General features: G+C 44.2%; 2 protein-coding genes across 2 annotated transcripts in view; one reads left to right on the top strand and one right to left on the bottom strand.

Moving 5' to 3' along the window:
• Positions 1–7,478, top strand: part of GAS6 (growth arrest specific 6) — a 44,595-nt gene extending 37,117 nt beyond the window's left edge. The window contains exons 12-15 of the mRNA XM_072849826.1: positions 370–538; positions 2,179–2,351; positions 3,181–3,409; positions 6,893–7,478. Coding sequence (XP_072705927.1) covers positions 370–538; positions 2,179–2,351; positions 3,181–3,409; positions 6,893–7,044 — 723 coding nt within the window. The 3' untranslated portion in view covers positions 7,045–7,478. The remainder of the gene's footprint in view (positions 1–369; positions 539–2,178; positions 2,352–3,180; positions 3,410–6,892) is intronic.
• A 4,606-nt stretch (positions 7,479–12,084) lies between these two features.
• Positions 12,085–17,503, bottom strand: part of TMEM255B (transmembrane protein 255B) — a 77,908-nt gene continuing 72,489 nt past the window's right edge. Inside the window, exon 9 of the mRNA XM_072849827.1 lies at positions 12,085–12,786. Within this exon, the coding sequence (XP_072705928.1) occupies positions 12,619–12,786 (168 nt within the window). The 3' untranslated portion in view covers positions 12,085–12,618. The remainder of the gene's footprint in view (positions 12,787–17,503) is intronic.

Consider the following 17,503-nt stretch of genomic DNA (forward strand, 5'->3'; position numbering starts at 1 on the left):
AATGCAGAATTACGGGAGTTACAAAGCTTTGGCTACAGAGCTTTAGAAGTAAATTGCACTAATGATGTGCAGCATGTAGAAGCAGCTAACAGAATCAATACAACTAAATCAGCACCTGCATTAGCTAGTGCCCTTCTGTCCTGTGGAGACCAGCTGAACTCAGGTGAGTTTCCTGGGGAATACTGACCACTTATTTGCTTGGGGTTGTGGGACTGGGGTTGCTGCCAATTGGTTTGCATGTTCATAACACGTCAAAATTATTTCCCCTACTTGATATCATAATATCACTCAGGATTCCTCTGCACCCAAAATCAGTTATTCTTCACTGAATAGTAGTTTGAGGCATGAGATACTGCTTTATCTTCCTAGATAAACCCTCGGCTGGATGGTTGCATGCGGGCATGGAACTGGCTGAATGGGGAGGACACCACTATCCAAGAGACCATAAAGATGAATGAAAAGATGCAGTGCTTTTCTGTAGCAGGACGAGGGTCTTTCTATCCTGGCAGAGGTTTTGCTGTGTTTAATCTTACTTACGGTAAGTACTTTGTTTTTTTTTTATTTCTGACCTGTTGTCCTGCCATTAACCATACTTGGTTAATAAACAGTTTAAAACTTACATGTATGCCAGATGTTGATCAATGCAGAAAAGACTGGCAGCTGTGGGTGGAGAGGGAATAACTAAAGTTGTGGTTCATAGCAAAGGAAGGCCTATGTATGATGGTTAGAGCCAGTATGAATATCACCAGAACGGATTAGGTTCTCTCTGTGTAGCTCGAGTAATGCATTTCACGTCCAGGCTGGTTCCAGCTCATCCTCAGCATTAGGGGCTTCCAATCCCTCTGTCAGCAGCAGTAGGTGGTTCCAGCACTATCCACTGTTTTCTGCTAAACACGGAGAGCTGCAAGCCATAGTGCTATATCGTGAGTTTACGATAGACAGAAAATCAATATTGTCTGTAGCAAAATGTCCAAGATTGGATTCACTTTTAATCATCGAGTGGTATTCGTTACACTTGGGACAAACACACGATGCGTATCCCTGATACAAGCTGAATGAAATTGGCCTAGGTGCAGTAATAACAAGTTTCAAACCAAACTTGGCCATACTAATTTAGCACTCAGAAAGACACCTTTTCTTTATTCTGGATTATTCTGTTTGTTTATATGTGTGATCGACTCAGTATTTTTAAACCTATACAAATGCCAACCATCTATTTTAGTTTTGTGTGCAATTCCTCCTCTGCAGAAGCCTTCTGTGCATCATTATGTGGATTTTTCTGCTGTGCCATTGTAAATTAGGGAGTATCGGGTGTCTGTTGTCTCGTTTACCACATGGGTTCAAAAGCTGCAAAGTAGAGGCAATGCAGCATCTGAAGTGCGGATGACAGCACTCAGCAGAGATGAGTCCTCAGCACCTGCATTTTTATATTCTTTTTTCTACAAACAATAATCCTCCTTCTTTTTGGCTTTGTAATAGTAAGCTTTATAAAGAACTTATTTGTTGTATTTCAAGATGTGGTGAACCAGCATAGCTAATACTACTGTGTAGGGAGGTTGCAGAAACAGTATTGAAATCTTTCTTTGTACCCAGCATCACCTTTTAAATTACAAGGGCACTGGGTCAGTAAGAAAGATGCCAGAGAGTTTATTTCAGAGTTCAGCAGGTGAGATGACACATCCCATGCTTCTGAGAGATTGGTGATCAGGAAGTGATGAGGCAGGTGATCGGTGTAGAATGCTTATATCCTTTTTCAGTCTAACACAGGCTTTCATAGAAATATTTACTGTATATCAGATTTGGACTTAGATTCCTCAATGATCTTTGGACAGTCAAGCACAAGGCAAAAATTGGGTGCCCTATCTTGCAGCAGTTCTTTGAATGTGTTGGGTTGAAAGCCACGGGAATTTGAATCTCTCTTTGTGATAAAAAAACTTAACCTTGTCATTTGGCATTCTGAAAGGCAGCAGAATGCAAAAGGTAATGAGAAACTGATGCCATTTTTTTCTCTGATTTTATGTTCAGGTGCTTTGGAATTTTTTATTTTGAGTAAAAGAAATGTGGCAGTCCCTCCATATGCTCATCCATCTATCCTCTTCTCCAGGCAGAAATTGCACAGCCTACCCATTTGACCTGTTAGTTCTATGTTTGTCATGCTACACATTTCTTTTTCTGTAGTGCAACCTTCTTCTGGAAATGACACCAAGACAAGCTGGGAAATAGAAGTAAATGCTGCAATTCAACCAGCGACAGATACTGGCGTGCTGTTTGCTCTGGTTACAGAAGAAGCATCTGTCCCTTTATCAGTATCTCTGATTGACTATCACTCCACGAAGAAACTGAAACAACAGGTACAGACTTAAGCATTTTTCTAGAGAAGGTTCCTTGCTATTTCCTGGGCACTGGAAGTCATTCTCAAAAAAGGTTGTCAGGTTTGCTCCCTGCCTGCTTATTTGCACCCCCAGTTCAGAACATGGTCTGAGACTGAAGTGCTTGGCTGACACCGAAGTTCTGCCCCTTGCGGGTACGTGTCAGACACTGCTAGGGAGCTCTTTGCAAATGTCGTCCAGGTAAAAGATGGAACTGGTCTTTTGAATGCAGGCGTATTGTGTTATATTTTTCTGGGACAGAAGCTATTTGCTTGTGCTTGCTAATGCCATAAGCAAATAATTTCCATTCTCTGGAGCTCATCAGTAATAGTCCCGAGGCAGTGAAGAGACAGGCTTAGGTGTCACTCCAGGTGCTGTGAAACACCAGTTATGATGGAGTGCTGAAGCGACGGATTTAATGGTATTCATAATAAAGGGCTGGGTTCTGGCATTACATGAGTGTAAATCAGAAATGATTTCACTAAAACCCACAAGCCAACTTTTCATTTATAGTACAGCAGCTCTAGTCTATTTGGTCCCAGTGCAATGTAACAACCTCTCTAAGACCCACTAAGAATTCTCTCTGAGAAGACAGTGGTTATGACTAACAATTAGTCCCGCTGGTTCCTTGGTTTTTCATCTATGCAAATGAGCTCAGAACACAATCAGCAATAGTAATAAGGCTAATTCTCTGGTGGCTCTGCAAAATCTTTGTAAACAAGGCCACAGTGGGGTCATCCGGATCTTGAATAAGTGTGGCTAGGTATATTTCTGCTCACTGCCTCTTTTTCTTCTTTCCCCTGCTGTCCAGTTTATCATCGTGGCCTTGGAGAACACAGTTGTGTCCAGACTGGCAATAAATCTCTGCGATAAGAAGGAACACTCTGTGGACATCCTCCTCAGGAAAGATCACTTATCCCTGAGGGTAGATGGGATAGCAGGAGAGAGTGAACTAAGCATCTCTGAGTTAGAGGACAGTCTGTCCATCTTGGAGAGCTCTTTGCAGTCAGCGGTGAAGACATACGTGGGAGGATTGCCAGGTGAGCATCCAGTTTTTGTAGCATGGGCTACAGACTCCCAACTCACCTTGCTGAGCTGGCAGTCAGGAAAACTGTCTCTGTTCATTCAAGCTGGGAGCGTCCTTCTCTGTTTCTGCTTGAGTAGGCTTTGTCGGCAATGCAGGCATGTGATCTTAACAGATGTGAGGGTGTGCTTGACAATCTTCTTTTTTTTTTTTTCTGGAATGATTGTGTCCTTCTGAGGACAGCTGGAGGCAAAAATGGAAAGAGGAGGTTTTGCTTGGTCAGCAATAGGAATGATTTATCTGAAGGATAGCTGTAAGCAGGGTCGTTATCTTAAACCTGGTAAAATCCATAGGAGCTGGACCACAGGCTCCTGCAGTGCTGCGTTAATGTAGTGAACATGTGTGAGCACTCCTTGAGGGGAATACCAGGGCCTCACATTGTTTGGACTGAAGCTTGGGAAGTCCAGTGTGGTGATTCTCCCTGGCTGATGTTCTGTTTGAACTGATCACAGCACTACGCAATTAACAGATTTCCTCCCAGCAGGGGGTACTTAGGGCACAGCAAAGCGGCTACCACCATTTATAGTTTTCCTGGTTTTTCAGCAACAACAGGGCTTCTTGTGGGAGGTCAGTTTCCTCCTCTGTTCTGAACCTGGAAGATCAAACTTTCATCTGAATCATGAATTTTGGCCAAGTTTGGGGGTTTGTTTCTCGTTCTGGCTGAACTAGTTTATCAGTCCCTACTGCTGATGAATGCAATTAAGGAAACGCTTACGTCTCTGATGCAGAGTGGTACATCCTATTTTATTGCCAGCAGCTAAGCAAAATCTTGCCCTTACTTGCCCAAGCAAGGGAGGGGCAGCAATGTTGGCCTCCTGGTAGGTGCTGAAGCAGTCAGGCTGGAAGAGGGTGGCTGAGGTGCCATGTGTGCCAGGACACATGGCGTGACTGTTCCCACCATGAATAAGAGTTTACAGAGTATTTATGCCGATGATGTCAATGGCTCCTAGTTACACCTAAAAGGGGGAGGCCACGCACTCTGGGATGTTCACACACTGGCAGGAACAAGGCTGAATCCCCAAATGTGGCATTTTCCAGTGCCAGATTGAATTGTCCGAGCTGGCCGTTGCACAAGGAAGACAGGTCACCTGCGTCCTTTCAAGTAGCTCTCAAATGCACAGCAGAGACTTTCACAGCTCAGAAAACAATCCCATTCTGTCGCTGTCCTGAGTTCTCTGTGGTTTGCTTAGACTAACCGTGCTGGGTGAAGCATGGTTTTTAATTAGCCAGAACTAAGTTTGAGATATCATAGCTATGGCTGTTTAGACCCAGCTGGCTTCTGCAGGTTTAGCTACTTTCCCCCTTTGATCTGTTCTGCTCAGCAACAGGAATTTCTGTCTGTGGTCTGCTTTTGCCATTGACAGGAACCCGGCACTTGCATCGAGAAACCTTGTCATTTGCCAAACAAATAAACATTTCAGCACTTTGGTTGGATTCACCACTCTGGGTTAAATAACTATACCAAATGGTCAGATCTGAGTTTGGCTCATTCAGATTTTGAAAACATTACGTTGTTTTTGGGTTCTCCCTGCTTCCATACCCTGTGGAAAAAACAAAGTATAGTGGCCACACTTAATGTCTTTATTCCATTTGCCACAATTAAAGAAAGAATTCTGGGTCAAAATATGTAGTATGTCCTATCCTAAGTACAGCTAATATTGCAGATGTGGAAGAAATATTATTTAGAGTTTCAAGAGATAAGAGGGAACATACAGGCATTTACTACCTTTTTTATGGTACTTTCAGTTGTGGTAAATCCTAAATTATGTAATTTATATGATGCATAGGTGTTTTTCCAGGCAATGTGTAGAACACAAGGTGAAGGAGCCTTTAAACAAGACTTTTGAGTCTTTACAGGACCACATTTCAGATGGATCCATTTCTAGTCAAAACAGAAAATTAAATATTTGACCTGATTTGCAATTACAACACAAAGAAAATATTTTTTTAACTAATTTTTTCTAGTATCTTACAAATTCATCTCAAAGCCCACACTGTCTTTCAGTCAGCCCTGTGGCATACGTAGCAGCAATCTGCATGATTCCTTAGACAAGTGTTCAAGCTGTTAAGCCAACACTGTCAACTTCTTCTGAGTAAAAATTTATTTTACATTCATGTGAGGTACTGCAACACAGATGCCTCCCTCTCTTAAGCAGACTTCACAGATAAAATTTGGTAAATGGGGAGGAATAGGAAATAGCTAAAATGATTAGTTTAAGCAACTACCAAGCAATGGTACTTTTCAGCAAGGAAGCTGGAAGATTTATAGTATCTCTTTGTGGCTTACAGATCCCACACAAATATTCTTTCTCTCACTCAGTCCCAGAGTCTGTCTGCAGTCTGAGCTGTGTTTGATCACATCAGCTTCATATCTCTCCAGGCAGAATCCTTTGAATTCCATATAATCTCAGGTCAACAGGACAACCTATTGTTCAAGTAGTCCTTGTTTCAGTGTAAAGATAAGGGGTTTACTTAGCTACCTGCATCACTGTGAAGTTAAATAATCTTTGGGACGTTCATTGCTTTCCATTGCACAACCAGCTTGACTGGGTTGGCTTTGGGTTGTAAATAAACGAATAACCTTTAGGGAAGGGTAGAGGACGCAGTTCACGTAAATTTTCATGTGATTACTTTATTACAAGTGGGTTTTTTTGTTTATTTAAGGTCAGTTTGTATATGATGTTACAGAAGTTATTAGTAAGATTGACTAATTTTCTCTAGTCTGTTGGACTGTACTTAGTGTCTTCTTCCTTGCTATTTGTTTTCTGCCTCTGGTAAACTGATCAAAAGTATGCCACCAGTGGATCTCCAGAAAAAATTAGTCTCATTAGTCTTACCGACTCAATTGATGTATTCCAGCCCCTTTCTGATGAATGCCAGCAACCTCCTTGTGCATAATCAGAGAACAGTAAAGACGAGTGCAGCAAGTGGTAGAGGCTGCGCATAGGAGGAGCCTTCCTGTCATGAAGTTCTTCCTATAACCTTGTGGCAGATATTTTGAAGAGAGAGAGGGAGAGCATTAGAGGAAGGTATAACAACTCCACTGAAGACGAAGTAGAGGGTTCAGAGATGGAGAGGGGGAAACGTCGAGATGGAAAGCAGTGTGAACACAGCGTGCAACTGGGGTGAAGCCTTGCTGCTGCGCAGCACATAGTTTCATCAGGACCGGAGGCCTTGCAGAGACACAGAGCAGCTGAGGAAGGGTTCAGCCTGGAAGAAGGGCTTTTGTACATAAGAGCAGATGGTGTTTTCCCCATGTCTGGGATTGTGCTTTTGCCTTCTGCTGTGAGGGCGGGGGGGGTGGGGGGTGGGGGTAGAAATCCCGGGGTGGAGAAGAGGAGAGTTTGAATTCAGTGAAGTGATGCTCACCTGAGCATAGGTAGGGCAGGTATTTATTCAAAACCAGCCATCAGAGATGTTTGTCTCCCCTTTCACACAGATGTTCCTGTGACTTCCACTCCGGTCACCGCGTCCTACCACGGCTGCATGACTGTCAAGCTGAGCAGCAAGGCACTGGACTTAGACGAGGCTCTCTACAAGCACAGTGACATCACCTCACATTCCTGTCCTCCAGTCGAGGCGGGTCAGTAGGTACCACTGCAATGCGAAAGTTTTATATTCAGAAACTTTCAATGCTTTTCTTTTTTTTTAAAGATATAAATTATTCAGACCTACCGCACTGCGTGTATAGTTTCTCTTAAACACTGAAGTTATGTAGGAGCTACTGATCCTTATGTCAGATTGATTATTGAAATACTCCTTCGCTTTGAGGTTTAAAGGTTGTAATATATTTGTAAATAGTTCAGAAGACTAATATGAAATAAGCCAGAAGTACAGAATATACCTAAAGTGAATGTTATCTTTAGACTGTAAGAGACAGTTTTATCTGTAATGTGGAAAACCTGGTAATATATGAGTGTGGACGGGAAGAAAAATAATAATTCTGTATTATTTTTTATTACCAAACACTGCTTTCTGATTTGCAAAATATGAGAGAATAAAATATTTACATACAAGTTTTTAATTTATCTGTACTGAGATTATTCTGTATTCTCTTCTTTGGAGATAATGACTCAGGCTATGCCTGATGTGGAGATTGCACTAGTGGGGGGTTTTTTGGCTGATTGGTTTGGGTTTTTGTTTGGAGGTGGGGGTTTTAAGTGCTTATGTCAGTATTATATATCTTCTGGGCTGGAGAGCAAATGGTTGCTGCTATTCTTATTGCTAGAGTTTCTCTTTCTGGTACCACAGATAGAAGAATCAATTGTGACCTTTAGAAAAACTCTTGGTCAATAGAAAATGGAAAACAAAATTGGGTCAGCAGGAAACAATTAAAAGAAAAGACTCAATAAGTTGAAAGCCATATGGCTTTTGTGTCAATAACCGCTGAAGCAAATGATGAGGTGTCAAGAATTGGGGAATATTATCTGGCGATGACATATTTTTGCTGCTTAATTTTTAGGTTGGCTCATTCACTGTGAGCCTAGTGGGAGCGGAGAGGCTTGAGACTGTGAGAGTTAGCCAGGCCGAACTGCAGTGTGGTGAAAATATGCATGGGGGTTTACTTGGGAGAGGTTGTAGAGCCATAAAGTGCATTCAGCTTCTAAGCTACCCTTGTGAAGTTGGGGCGGGCTTTGCCTAGCCTGCTTTGAGGCACTTAAATCTTGCTTTATTTGGTCCTTGTCTTGTATCAGACTAATGAACTGAGAAAGATAGGTATATGCTGTGGTGGAAATCTGAATATTGGGTGGCTAAGGTTACCCTATGCTTCAGAGGGTTAACGTGGAAAATGTTTAGTCCTACAAGATCTTTTATAAATTGCTCCTGGTCATTCTACGTCATGTTTTGCCTAGTCAAATACAGAGGTGACAGATTAGCCTAATAATCCACATGTGTGACAACATCTGTGACCAAGCTGTGGAGATATAACTGTCCCAGAGGAAAGGATGGAAGAGGAGGAAGACTATCCCAGATGTATTTGCTGGTAAGGATCCCTGCTTTATTTAGCAGAGAAGAGGAAGGTACTCTCTTAGACATAAGACAGCATGACATTGTAGCTCCATATCATGACCCAATTAGTCAGCAGCAATGCAGTAGGGCAGAAAAGACCAGAGCTTTATCGCTTTCAACCAACCTACTCATTTACACTTACAGAAGGACCTGTCACAAGACTCTTTACACTCAGGTGTGACCAGATGCAAGTTTGAAAGGACAGTTGCTCACTAGACAGTAATAGCTTATCAGCGGAGTGTGCATGGATAGGAAAACCCAGTAGTTCTATGTTTTTGCTTTTTATTGCGCAAGGGAAACCACATTATTCCTGAGAGTGCTTTCTGCTAGACTTGATGACTCTGGATAAACTTAACGATATGATGGAGAACCCAAGAAACATTAGTTTAGTATCTCCAGTGAGAGCCGGGAATCCTGAAGATGCTGTGGTTAATAACACTTCCACACTGCAGTGTTTTGTTTTCTGTGTGTTTTTCATGGTTATTTTAGTCCTTTACCAAAATACATCTCCCATCTTTTTAACTTGGAGTAGCTCTAATGAAAACAGGAGAAACTTGGAAGACGCCTACTGTTTTCTAAACCAAGTAGATGAAACAAACCGTGTTTTACTTTGTTATTTTCAAAGGAAGCATGTTAGCAAAATAGTCTTATATCTGGCACTTTTGTATAATTTCTGTGGTAGTTCCCAAAAACCTACCATGTGGCATAAATGAATCACAAACATGTCTGACCTTTGTGTTAATGTAAGTGGTACTATTTATGAGGCCAGAATTATTTTGGATCTTGGAAACGTGAATCCTGTGGTACAGTGTGGCACGCTGCAGTTTCAGACTTAATATTATGTGAAAAAACACTATAATTCCATTTTTGAAACCAGTCTCATTCAGAGCAAAAACTTCTCCTGGACTGTGCATATGTGTGCACGTATGCAAAGATATTTTGCATAGACCACAACACCCCCAAACCCAAAATGTGGTTTAGAAGAGAAAGGCAGAGTTTGCAAGTCTGGAGAATTACAGAAAGCGGGGGTCTTTTGTGTCAAGCTGGCTTGGTTTTAATACCCTACAGCAGTACCACGCTGGAGGAGGAGGCAGCTGCTTCTATATACCATTGAAAAGAGGAAAAAAGTGATAAGCATTCCTTCATTCCTCCTCAGTCACTGTACTTTGACCCAAGAGAAATATTGATTTAATTTTTGTTCTATTAGCAGTCTAGGTGCTCAACTCAAAGGGAACAAGTCTGTTCTGGGCTTTCAGTCCCCAGCATGAACCCTGGTGGTCGCCCTGGTAGTATTCACAGCAAGTAAAAAGAAGTGAATGTATAGTTCCACTCATTGCATGATCAGGGTGATTGTGCTCTTCACAGCATGTATTTGCACAAGAACTAAGAATTTTCGATGCGTTAAATTCATGTTTAAAGGAAAAATAATGGTCTCCTCTCTGACTTCTGTTTCTCTTAACCAGGTTCATGTAACTCACCTTGTCAACAATATACGTAAGGCACCTTGTCACTGATGTTAACATTGCTGGCCTAAAACTTTGCATTTCAGAAAATCCTTCGTAATTGAACAAAACATGTTTTTTACTGTCCATATAGATTAACCTCTGATCTTATGTGTATTAGTACTGAATCTGCTTTTTATACCTAGAGGTACAACACATAAATTAACAGATTTCTTGAAAGGTGGAAAATATTATGTAAAAGGCTGACCATTCTTTGTTCTATTTTCAGCTGGTCTGATGGTGTCACTTCCTTTCAAAGGAAACTGTCAAGTAGGCTGGTTTTGTTTATATAGGGGTTTTTATATTTTCATAATATGAAGCAGCTGCTTAAAAAGTTAATGAGAAATACCTTCCTTTCCCTGCTTTGCTCTTTGGCCTTTCAGGAAATTTCTATAGCTTCATTGCTGTCTAGACTGTAAGATCTATACAGCGAGCAGCACCACCACCCTTCCTGCAGCAGCAACATGCAGTGAAGGGATGCAGCGGTCTGATGGGTTTTCATGCTGGTATAGCCACTCCTGCCCCCGAGATACCCCAGCCATGTGCTAAGAGGGATCCCAGCTGATGTGATGCACAGCGAGGGGGACGGGTGCATACGACAGGGACAAGGCTTTGTTCCTGTCGATGGCACTGCTACAGGTATTGCTGCTTAGCCTTGTCAACATATTGTTGTCTGTATACAATAGGAGAAAATAAAAAAAAAATAGGAAGGAATTCTGACCCTTCATCCGTTTTGTTTCAGTCGTTGTAAAATGCCTGTATCAGGTCTTGATCAGTTTAAAAATAAATAACGGGGGTTTAACATAGAGTGGTTTTGGTTGCTGTCCTCTTTTGACTAGAAAGGAATTAATTTGAACACTAAAGCGCAGCTTAAATGCCTGTCTGGAAATTGCATCTTTAGCATACTGACATGACATTTGTATTGGGTTTGCGTGGCAAGGTTGTGGTAGCAGGGGGGCTAGAGGGGTGGCTTCTGTGAGAAGCTGCTAGAAGCTTCCCCTATGTCCAATAGAGCCAATGCCAGCCGGCTCCAAGACAGACCTGCCGCTGGCCGAGGCTGAGCCCATCAGCCTTGACTCTGGGATAGCATCTCTGGGATAACATAGTTAAGAAAGGGAAAAGAAAAACTGGGCAACAGCAACTTCAGCTGGAGAGAAGAGTGAGAATATGAGAGGAACAACGCTGCAGACACCAAGGTCAGTGAAGAAGGAGCGGGAGGAGGTTGCTCCAGGCGCTGGAGCAGAGATTCCCCTGCAGCCCGTGGTGAAGACCGTGGTGGGGCAGGCTGTCCCCCTGCAGCCCATGGAGCTCCATGGTGGAGCAGATACCCACCTGGTGGAGCAAGCTCCTGGACCTGTGGACCTGTAGAGAGAGGAGCCCATGCTGGAGCAGTTTTGCTGGCAGGACTTGTGACCCCGTGGGGGACCCACACTGGAGCAGTTTGTGAAGAACTGCAGCCTGTGGGAAGGACTCACATTGGAGAAGTTCGTGGAGGACTGTCTCCCCTGGGAGGGACCCCACGCTGGAGCAGGGGAAGAGTGTGAGGAGTCCTCCCCTGAGGAGGAAGGAGCGGCAGAGACGACGTGTGATGAACTGACCGCAGCCCCCATTCCCCGTCCCCCTGCGCTGCTCGGGGGGAGGAGGCAGAGAAATCGGGAGTGAAGTTAAGCCCAGGGAGAAGGGAGGGGTGGAGGAAAAGTGTTTTTAAGATTTTATTTCTCATTATCCTGCTCTGATTTGATTGGTAATACATTAAATTAATTTTCCCTGAGTTGAGTCTGTTTTGTCTGTGACAGTAATTGCTGAGTGATCTGTCCCTGTCCTTGTCTCAACCCATGAGCCTTTTGTTATATTTTCTCTCCCCTGTCCAGCTGAGGAGGGCAGTGATAGAGCCGCTTTGGTGGGCACCTGGCATCCAGCCAGGGTCAACCCACCACAACGTTTTACTACGCAGACGAGACTGGCACAAAGTTTGGATAAAATAGTCCCAATAAAATTAACCTTTCTGTTTGAAACTTGAAAGAGGGAACTATTCGGTAGGGTACTTTTTCCTCTTTTCTTTTGTTTTCCTGTTCTTACAAATATACACAGCCTTAAGTACAGTATAAATATACACAGTCAATTTTATTGTAAAATAATTGCCACACTTCTTTTATTGGTACAACACTTTCACCAAAAAGGGTTATTAAATAAATACTACATTCAAACAAACACCTGGTCTCTTCCTACCCAAAATGATTGACTCGGAGAGCGCCCAGCTACCCACCCAGACAACACAGACTAGAACCCCTCTATATTAGTTTATGAAAGCAGAACATGTATCCAGAGTGTTTTCTTCATTTCTCCTCTTGAAGAAAATTCATTCTGCAGTGTACCGAGAAGGAAACATCTCATGCTCATGGTAGCCAGCAAGCAACACTGCATTTGACTGCAGGCAAACTGGTGGTGACTGGTCACCCCGCTGGTGATGTGCCTGCCCTTACCTTGCCAGGGTTCTGCTCTGCTCACAGTGAGATGCAGGTAAAAGCAGAGTGGCCATAACACGCTCTGCGGCGGGTTCCTTGGGAAGCCTAGTGCCTGCACAGCGTGGTTTCCAGAGGTTTCTTAAAAACAAAAGAAAAGCCTACCAGCTACCTAAAATAAATTCTTTGTTCTATGGTGCGTACGGTGGAGGCTTTTCTCCAGGCAAGAAGTAAGTTGGTGTATAGAGGGCTGGAGCATTGGGGGGAAGACCGTAGCTGGAGCTGGACTGAGATGGAGGCTGTGTTTCTTCTGATAAAGAAATGTCGGTAGATGATGTTCCTGGAAAATTGCTGGCAGGCTGTATATAGACAAAGAAAAATACCTTCTTCAGTAAAGGATTACAACCCCATTTGCAGCTCTGCGTTAAGTGTTTGCCATGTAAGTGCTACATAATGAGCCCCATGATTAAGTTTCTCATGCATTGCAGCACAACACTCACTTTAGTTTGAAAGCACCTGCTTAAGTATAGCAATGATGGCATCTAGTGAAACAAGACAGATTCCAGCTGTAACCCAAGTAATTTTTAAGAGACATTGCGCATACAGCTAGGCAATAGAGCAGAACAGGAATTTCTGCAGGGAAAGATGCTCTGGCTTCCTGGGTGAGGCACTGCACCTGACTGGCTGATCTGGTTACGTGTACCTGCTCGTTTCCAGGCATCACTGTGACATTTAAATTATCTCAGATGTAATTAATCTCAGTTATAATATTTGCATACATGCAAGGTCTTATTCCTGTGCCAAATGCAGACTCCTCTTAAGAGAAAATTTCACAGGTAGGCATGTGTCTCCCTGTAGGTCTTTCACTTTGGCTGTCTCAGCTATAACGGGGCTTTGGCTGAAAGAGGCACAAAAAATAGATAGAGCTTAGGAAGCAGCCCACGTTCAGGAACAAGCAGAGTTTGTTAAAACAAAAGAATGCATGTAGGGACTAATGTTCTGGAGAAAATCCTACCACTACTTTAAACCAAGTTTTGCCATTGGTTTCAAGAGGGCCAGGATTTCACTCTTCCCCTCATATGCCAACACATGCCAGTCCATGGGCTCCATCAGAAGAGCTGTGCTCAGTTCCCCTCAGGTTCAGGCCTAAAGTGCCTGGAATTTAAAAAACAAAACAAAATGAAAAATAGTAATCATGGATCTTTTTCAAGGGAAATGAAAAATCCGGGCAAGTAAAAGCTGCTCCCTGCTGCTAAAAAAATTAATAGTCACCATCCAGAAGGCCTGTACCAGGGCTGGCACTTGCACAATGGCATCTCAGAGCTGCCCAGGCTGGCAGACCCCGTGCCACAGTGCCTGGCTTCTCCATGGGGCGCCGGGTCAGCAGGGGCTGCTGCCCTGGGTCAAACCCCCATGGCGAGGGGAATGGTGTCCTGCATTTGTACCGCAGGGTGACTTCGTGAGTGGGAATGGGGATGTCCTGACGGGAAGGTTGATTGTGCCCTTTAACTCTCCAGGAGGCAGTGCAGGTGTACTGACAGACCTGCTGGCTAGATCAGCTCCAAACATGGTTGTTGGGGTTTGGGGTGGTTTGGGTTTTTCTTTTTTTTTTAATTTATTTTGGAGTTGTTGCAGCAACTGTTTCCATCTGTCTTCCTGGAATTGCTTCTGTAATGAGTTCTCCTCTGGCAGGAATGACTGGCACAGCCCTTACAGCTGTCATCAGCCACCAGTCCCTGCACAGCTAATCATTTACCTGACCAGTTGGCAGGCCTGTTACCAAGACCAGTTGTGACTGAACTGTACCAGCAAGGGATGAATTATTTTGTTAGCACATGCCACAGTAAACAAAAGAAATGCTGGTTACATCCTTGTCAAAATGCATTCCTGTTGTTACTCTTTCTTTTTTGCATTTGGCTGATTTCTGCTTGTGGACAAGGAAGCATGAGGTGAACTGAGGAGCATTTACCACCAGCTCAGGTTGTGATTTTTTTAAAGACTTTGCCCCTCCAGCAAGCAGTTATTCAGTGAGATACTGGATTCAGCAGAGGACTAGGAATGAATCTGTTGATGGTGGGAGCCACAGGTGAACTCAGGTTCATAGCCTTTGAGCTAATGGAGCCTCAGTCCATGCAAGTGGGGGCAGCGCTTAGGCTAGGCGTGTTGCATGCCAGACTAATCCAAGGTGGGGTATGTTCCCAGGAGGAGGAACTATGGCTGTGGATTTCCTCTGGTTGAAGTGAGGGTTCTAATTAGAGTTATTAGTTGGTAATTGATTGCTAACTGCTTTACTTCATTAACTGGCGTCAATTCACTTTTTTTCTCCCCTAACTCTTAGCTGAAAAGGTCTTGCTCCTTTTGTTGTACTGAACCACCACGTGTGTGACTGTCCCAACTGGGGGCAGGTGCCGGGCAATGTGAAATGCAGGGGCTTAGGACCAGTGTTTAGCCAAAGCTTTGGCAAGCCAAAGGGAACGCTAAGAGAGGTGCATCTCCGGGCCCTTATGTGGATCTTGGTCTACGTGGAAGCAAAAACATTATGCCTTTTGAGATGCCCGAGGGCACTCTCTGCCAGCTGCTCCAGAAATATGTGCGAGTCTCATGTAGACCTTGGCCCACATCAGCCAGCCCTGTATGGATTTCTTGCGACCATTAGGCCATCTCAGATGCCATATCTTTAGGCAACTGAACTACACCCCTAGGACACAGGGTTCAGCCTCAGATTCTGATGTCTCAGTTGAAGGCTCAAGAACATAGATATCTAAGTGCACAGCATAGTGACAGGTAGCAACTGAATCCCACCCCTAGGTAGTGGAAAGGCCTTTAGGGTACATTCGTAGCACTCACATCATACATCTTTAGCCTGAGGTAATCCACGTGCGGCTCTGTGGACTCTAAAGGGTAGACCAGCTCAGGCAGGGTCTCCTACACTATGGACAGCTAGAGCTCAATTCAGTTGCCCACATGTAAGTGTCTGGCCCATCTGGGATGCCATGGGATAGCCCAGGCATCCACACAGATGTGACACAGGGACTACAGGACCTGGACCCTCCCGGAGGGGCAGCAGGGGCCAGGTGGCTACCTGATCTCATGATCAGGCAGCACTAGATCCCGACATGCTAACAGCCCCTGTGTTTAGCCAGATGAATCCCAGCCCCAGGGCCTGTAGTTGCCTTAGGGACTAGGACCACAGCTCTAAAGGAATGGAAGCAGATGATGGTTAAGCTTCTGGCTGTTCCTTATTGGGCCTGCTTCTAACATTAACGATTTGTAGCTTTGAGTAAGTTTATTATGATTTTTTAACTCCTATACTGATGCAGAAATTACTTCTCTCCAAACTACAACATAATGAGCTCATACATGCAGGAAGGCGGCACCCCCCCCCCCCGCCCCAGGAAAAGGATTAAGCGCTTTCTCTTTTGGAGCCCAGTGCTTCTCATTAACCTCTCCTGGCTTGGGGACAGCTGGTGGTGTCTGCCTCTGAATGTTATGAAGGGGAGAGAAGATAAATGAACACACTTCTTAGAAAAAGTAGAAATCTAGGAAAAGAACTGTGTTTATTTTGGAATGCAGTTAAGAATTTGGAGTAAATATGATGTATTTCTGTTTCTCAGTGGACACAGGACTGAACAGTTACGATTGATCCTCATGACTACTTACATGCATCATTGCTTTCTTTCATCTGTTTTTATCCCCTTCTCTCTCTACTCTTGGCTACATGCTAACTGACCTCTGCAGAACAGCACAGCTTTTCAGCTAAAAGCAAACAAAAAGAGATGTTCTTTTTTTCCTCTCAACCTGTGGTCTCCAAAAGTGCCTGGCCCCATTTATGTTAATAAGACGTGCCAAGGACTGTTCTCTGGCTGTGAAGCCAACTGGCACAGCACATATCACATCCCTACAGCTGAACTCTTACCACCAAACTAGTGTGACCGTCAGCATGCGCACTACCTACCGGGAACGGTCCATTGCCCTTGCCATCTTCTGCCCCCTTCCTGAGCATTGCTGGGAGACTATCAGGTGGTCTGGGCCAAACCCATACCAGGAGCATGCTAACAATTCACGTGTGGATGATCATCATGTCCCAGTACTTGTCCGTGGTAGCTTATTGGCCCTGAACAGATGTAGCCCAGGAGGCTGTGGGGAGCTGGTCCACAGCTCGTTCATGCTAAACATGCAGTGTTTTCAATTAAAAAGTATTGCAAAACTTGTGGTACCCACTGGTCTAGCACTACACAGCCAAAGTACAACAAGCCATTGGACGAAACAAAACAGTCTTACTGTGCTTCAGAAAAATCTAAAAACTCATGATTGCTCCAGGGTCTCAGTAAATTCAGTTATTTACCAGGTCACCCTACGTTCTTCATCTCGCTCTGGGGAAAAAACCACCACCCTCAGCACCACTCCCTGCACTTTTCAGGCCAGCTCTGGCTGGATGCAGCACAGGCTTGCAGCACGACTTGCGCCTCGTCCTTCTGAAGGAGGCAAAGCACTGTTGACTCGGCTCATGCTGTATCCACTCCCGCAAGGGGCGAAAGCTGCACCTCTGGCAGCCTTCTCTGCTGCCTCCAGGCCAGCTGCCTCTGGTCAGCGAGGCTCACCAACCTCCGCCAGCTGCCATAGCAGCTCTGTACCTGTCTCCCAGTGGTGGCCTGTAGCAGATGCGTATAGGAAGCTAAAAGAAAAAGGGCTCCACCTTCTGATGAGGCCCCGTTGGTTCTTGTGGCAGGCAGCCATTTGGGGACTTGCTCGGCTGCAAGTGACACCTGAATCCCTGTATTTAACAGCAGCTGATGTTCCTAACCCCTCATTTATACTCTTCCACAACACCGTGTGGCATTTGAATCTTTTCTGGTGTATAAAAACACTTCCTAGTTCCGGCTTATTTTGCCACCTAATAGCTTTACTGGGGCAACCAAAACTTCGTGTGATTAGAAGTTATCACTAATATCCATCCACAATCCTTTCTGTATCACTTAGTTTCACAGACCTCTTATTTCCCTTTTCTTGCCTCCCTTCCATCTGATGAGTCCTAATCTACTTATCTCCATATTAAGAGTAAGGTGGGCTAAGGTG

The sequence above is a fragment of the Ciconia boyciana genome, chromosome 1 (genome assembly GCF_034638445.1).
Source record: "Ciconia boyciana chromosome 1, ASM3463844v1, whole genome shotgun sequence".
NCBI lineage: Eukaryota > Metazoa > Chordata > Aves > Ciconiiformes > Ciconiidae > Ciconia > Ciconia boyciana.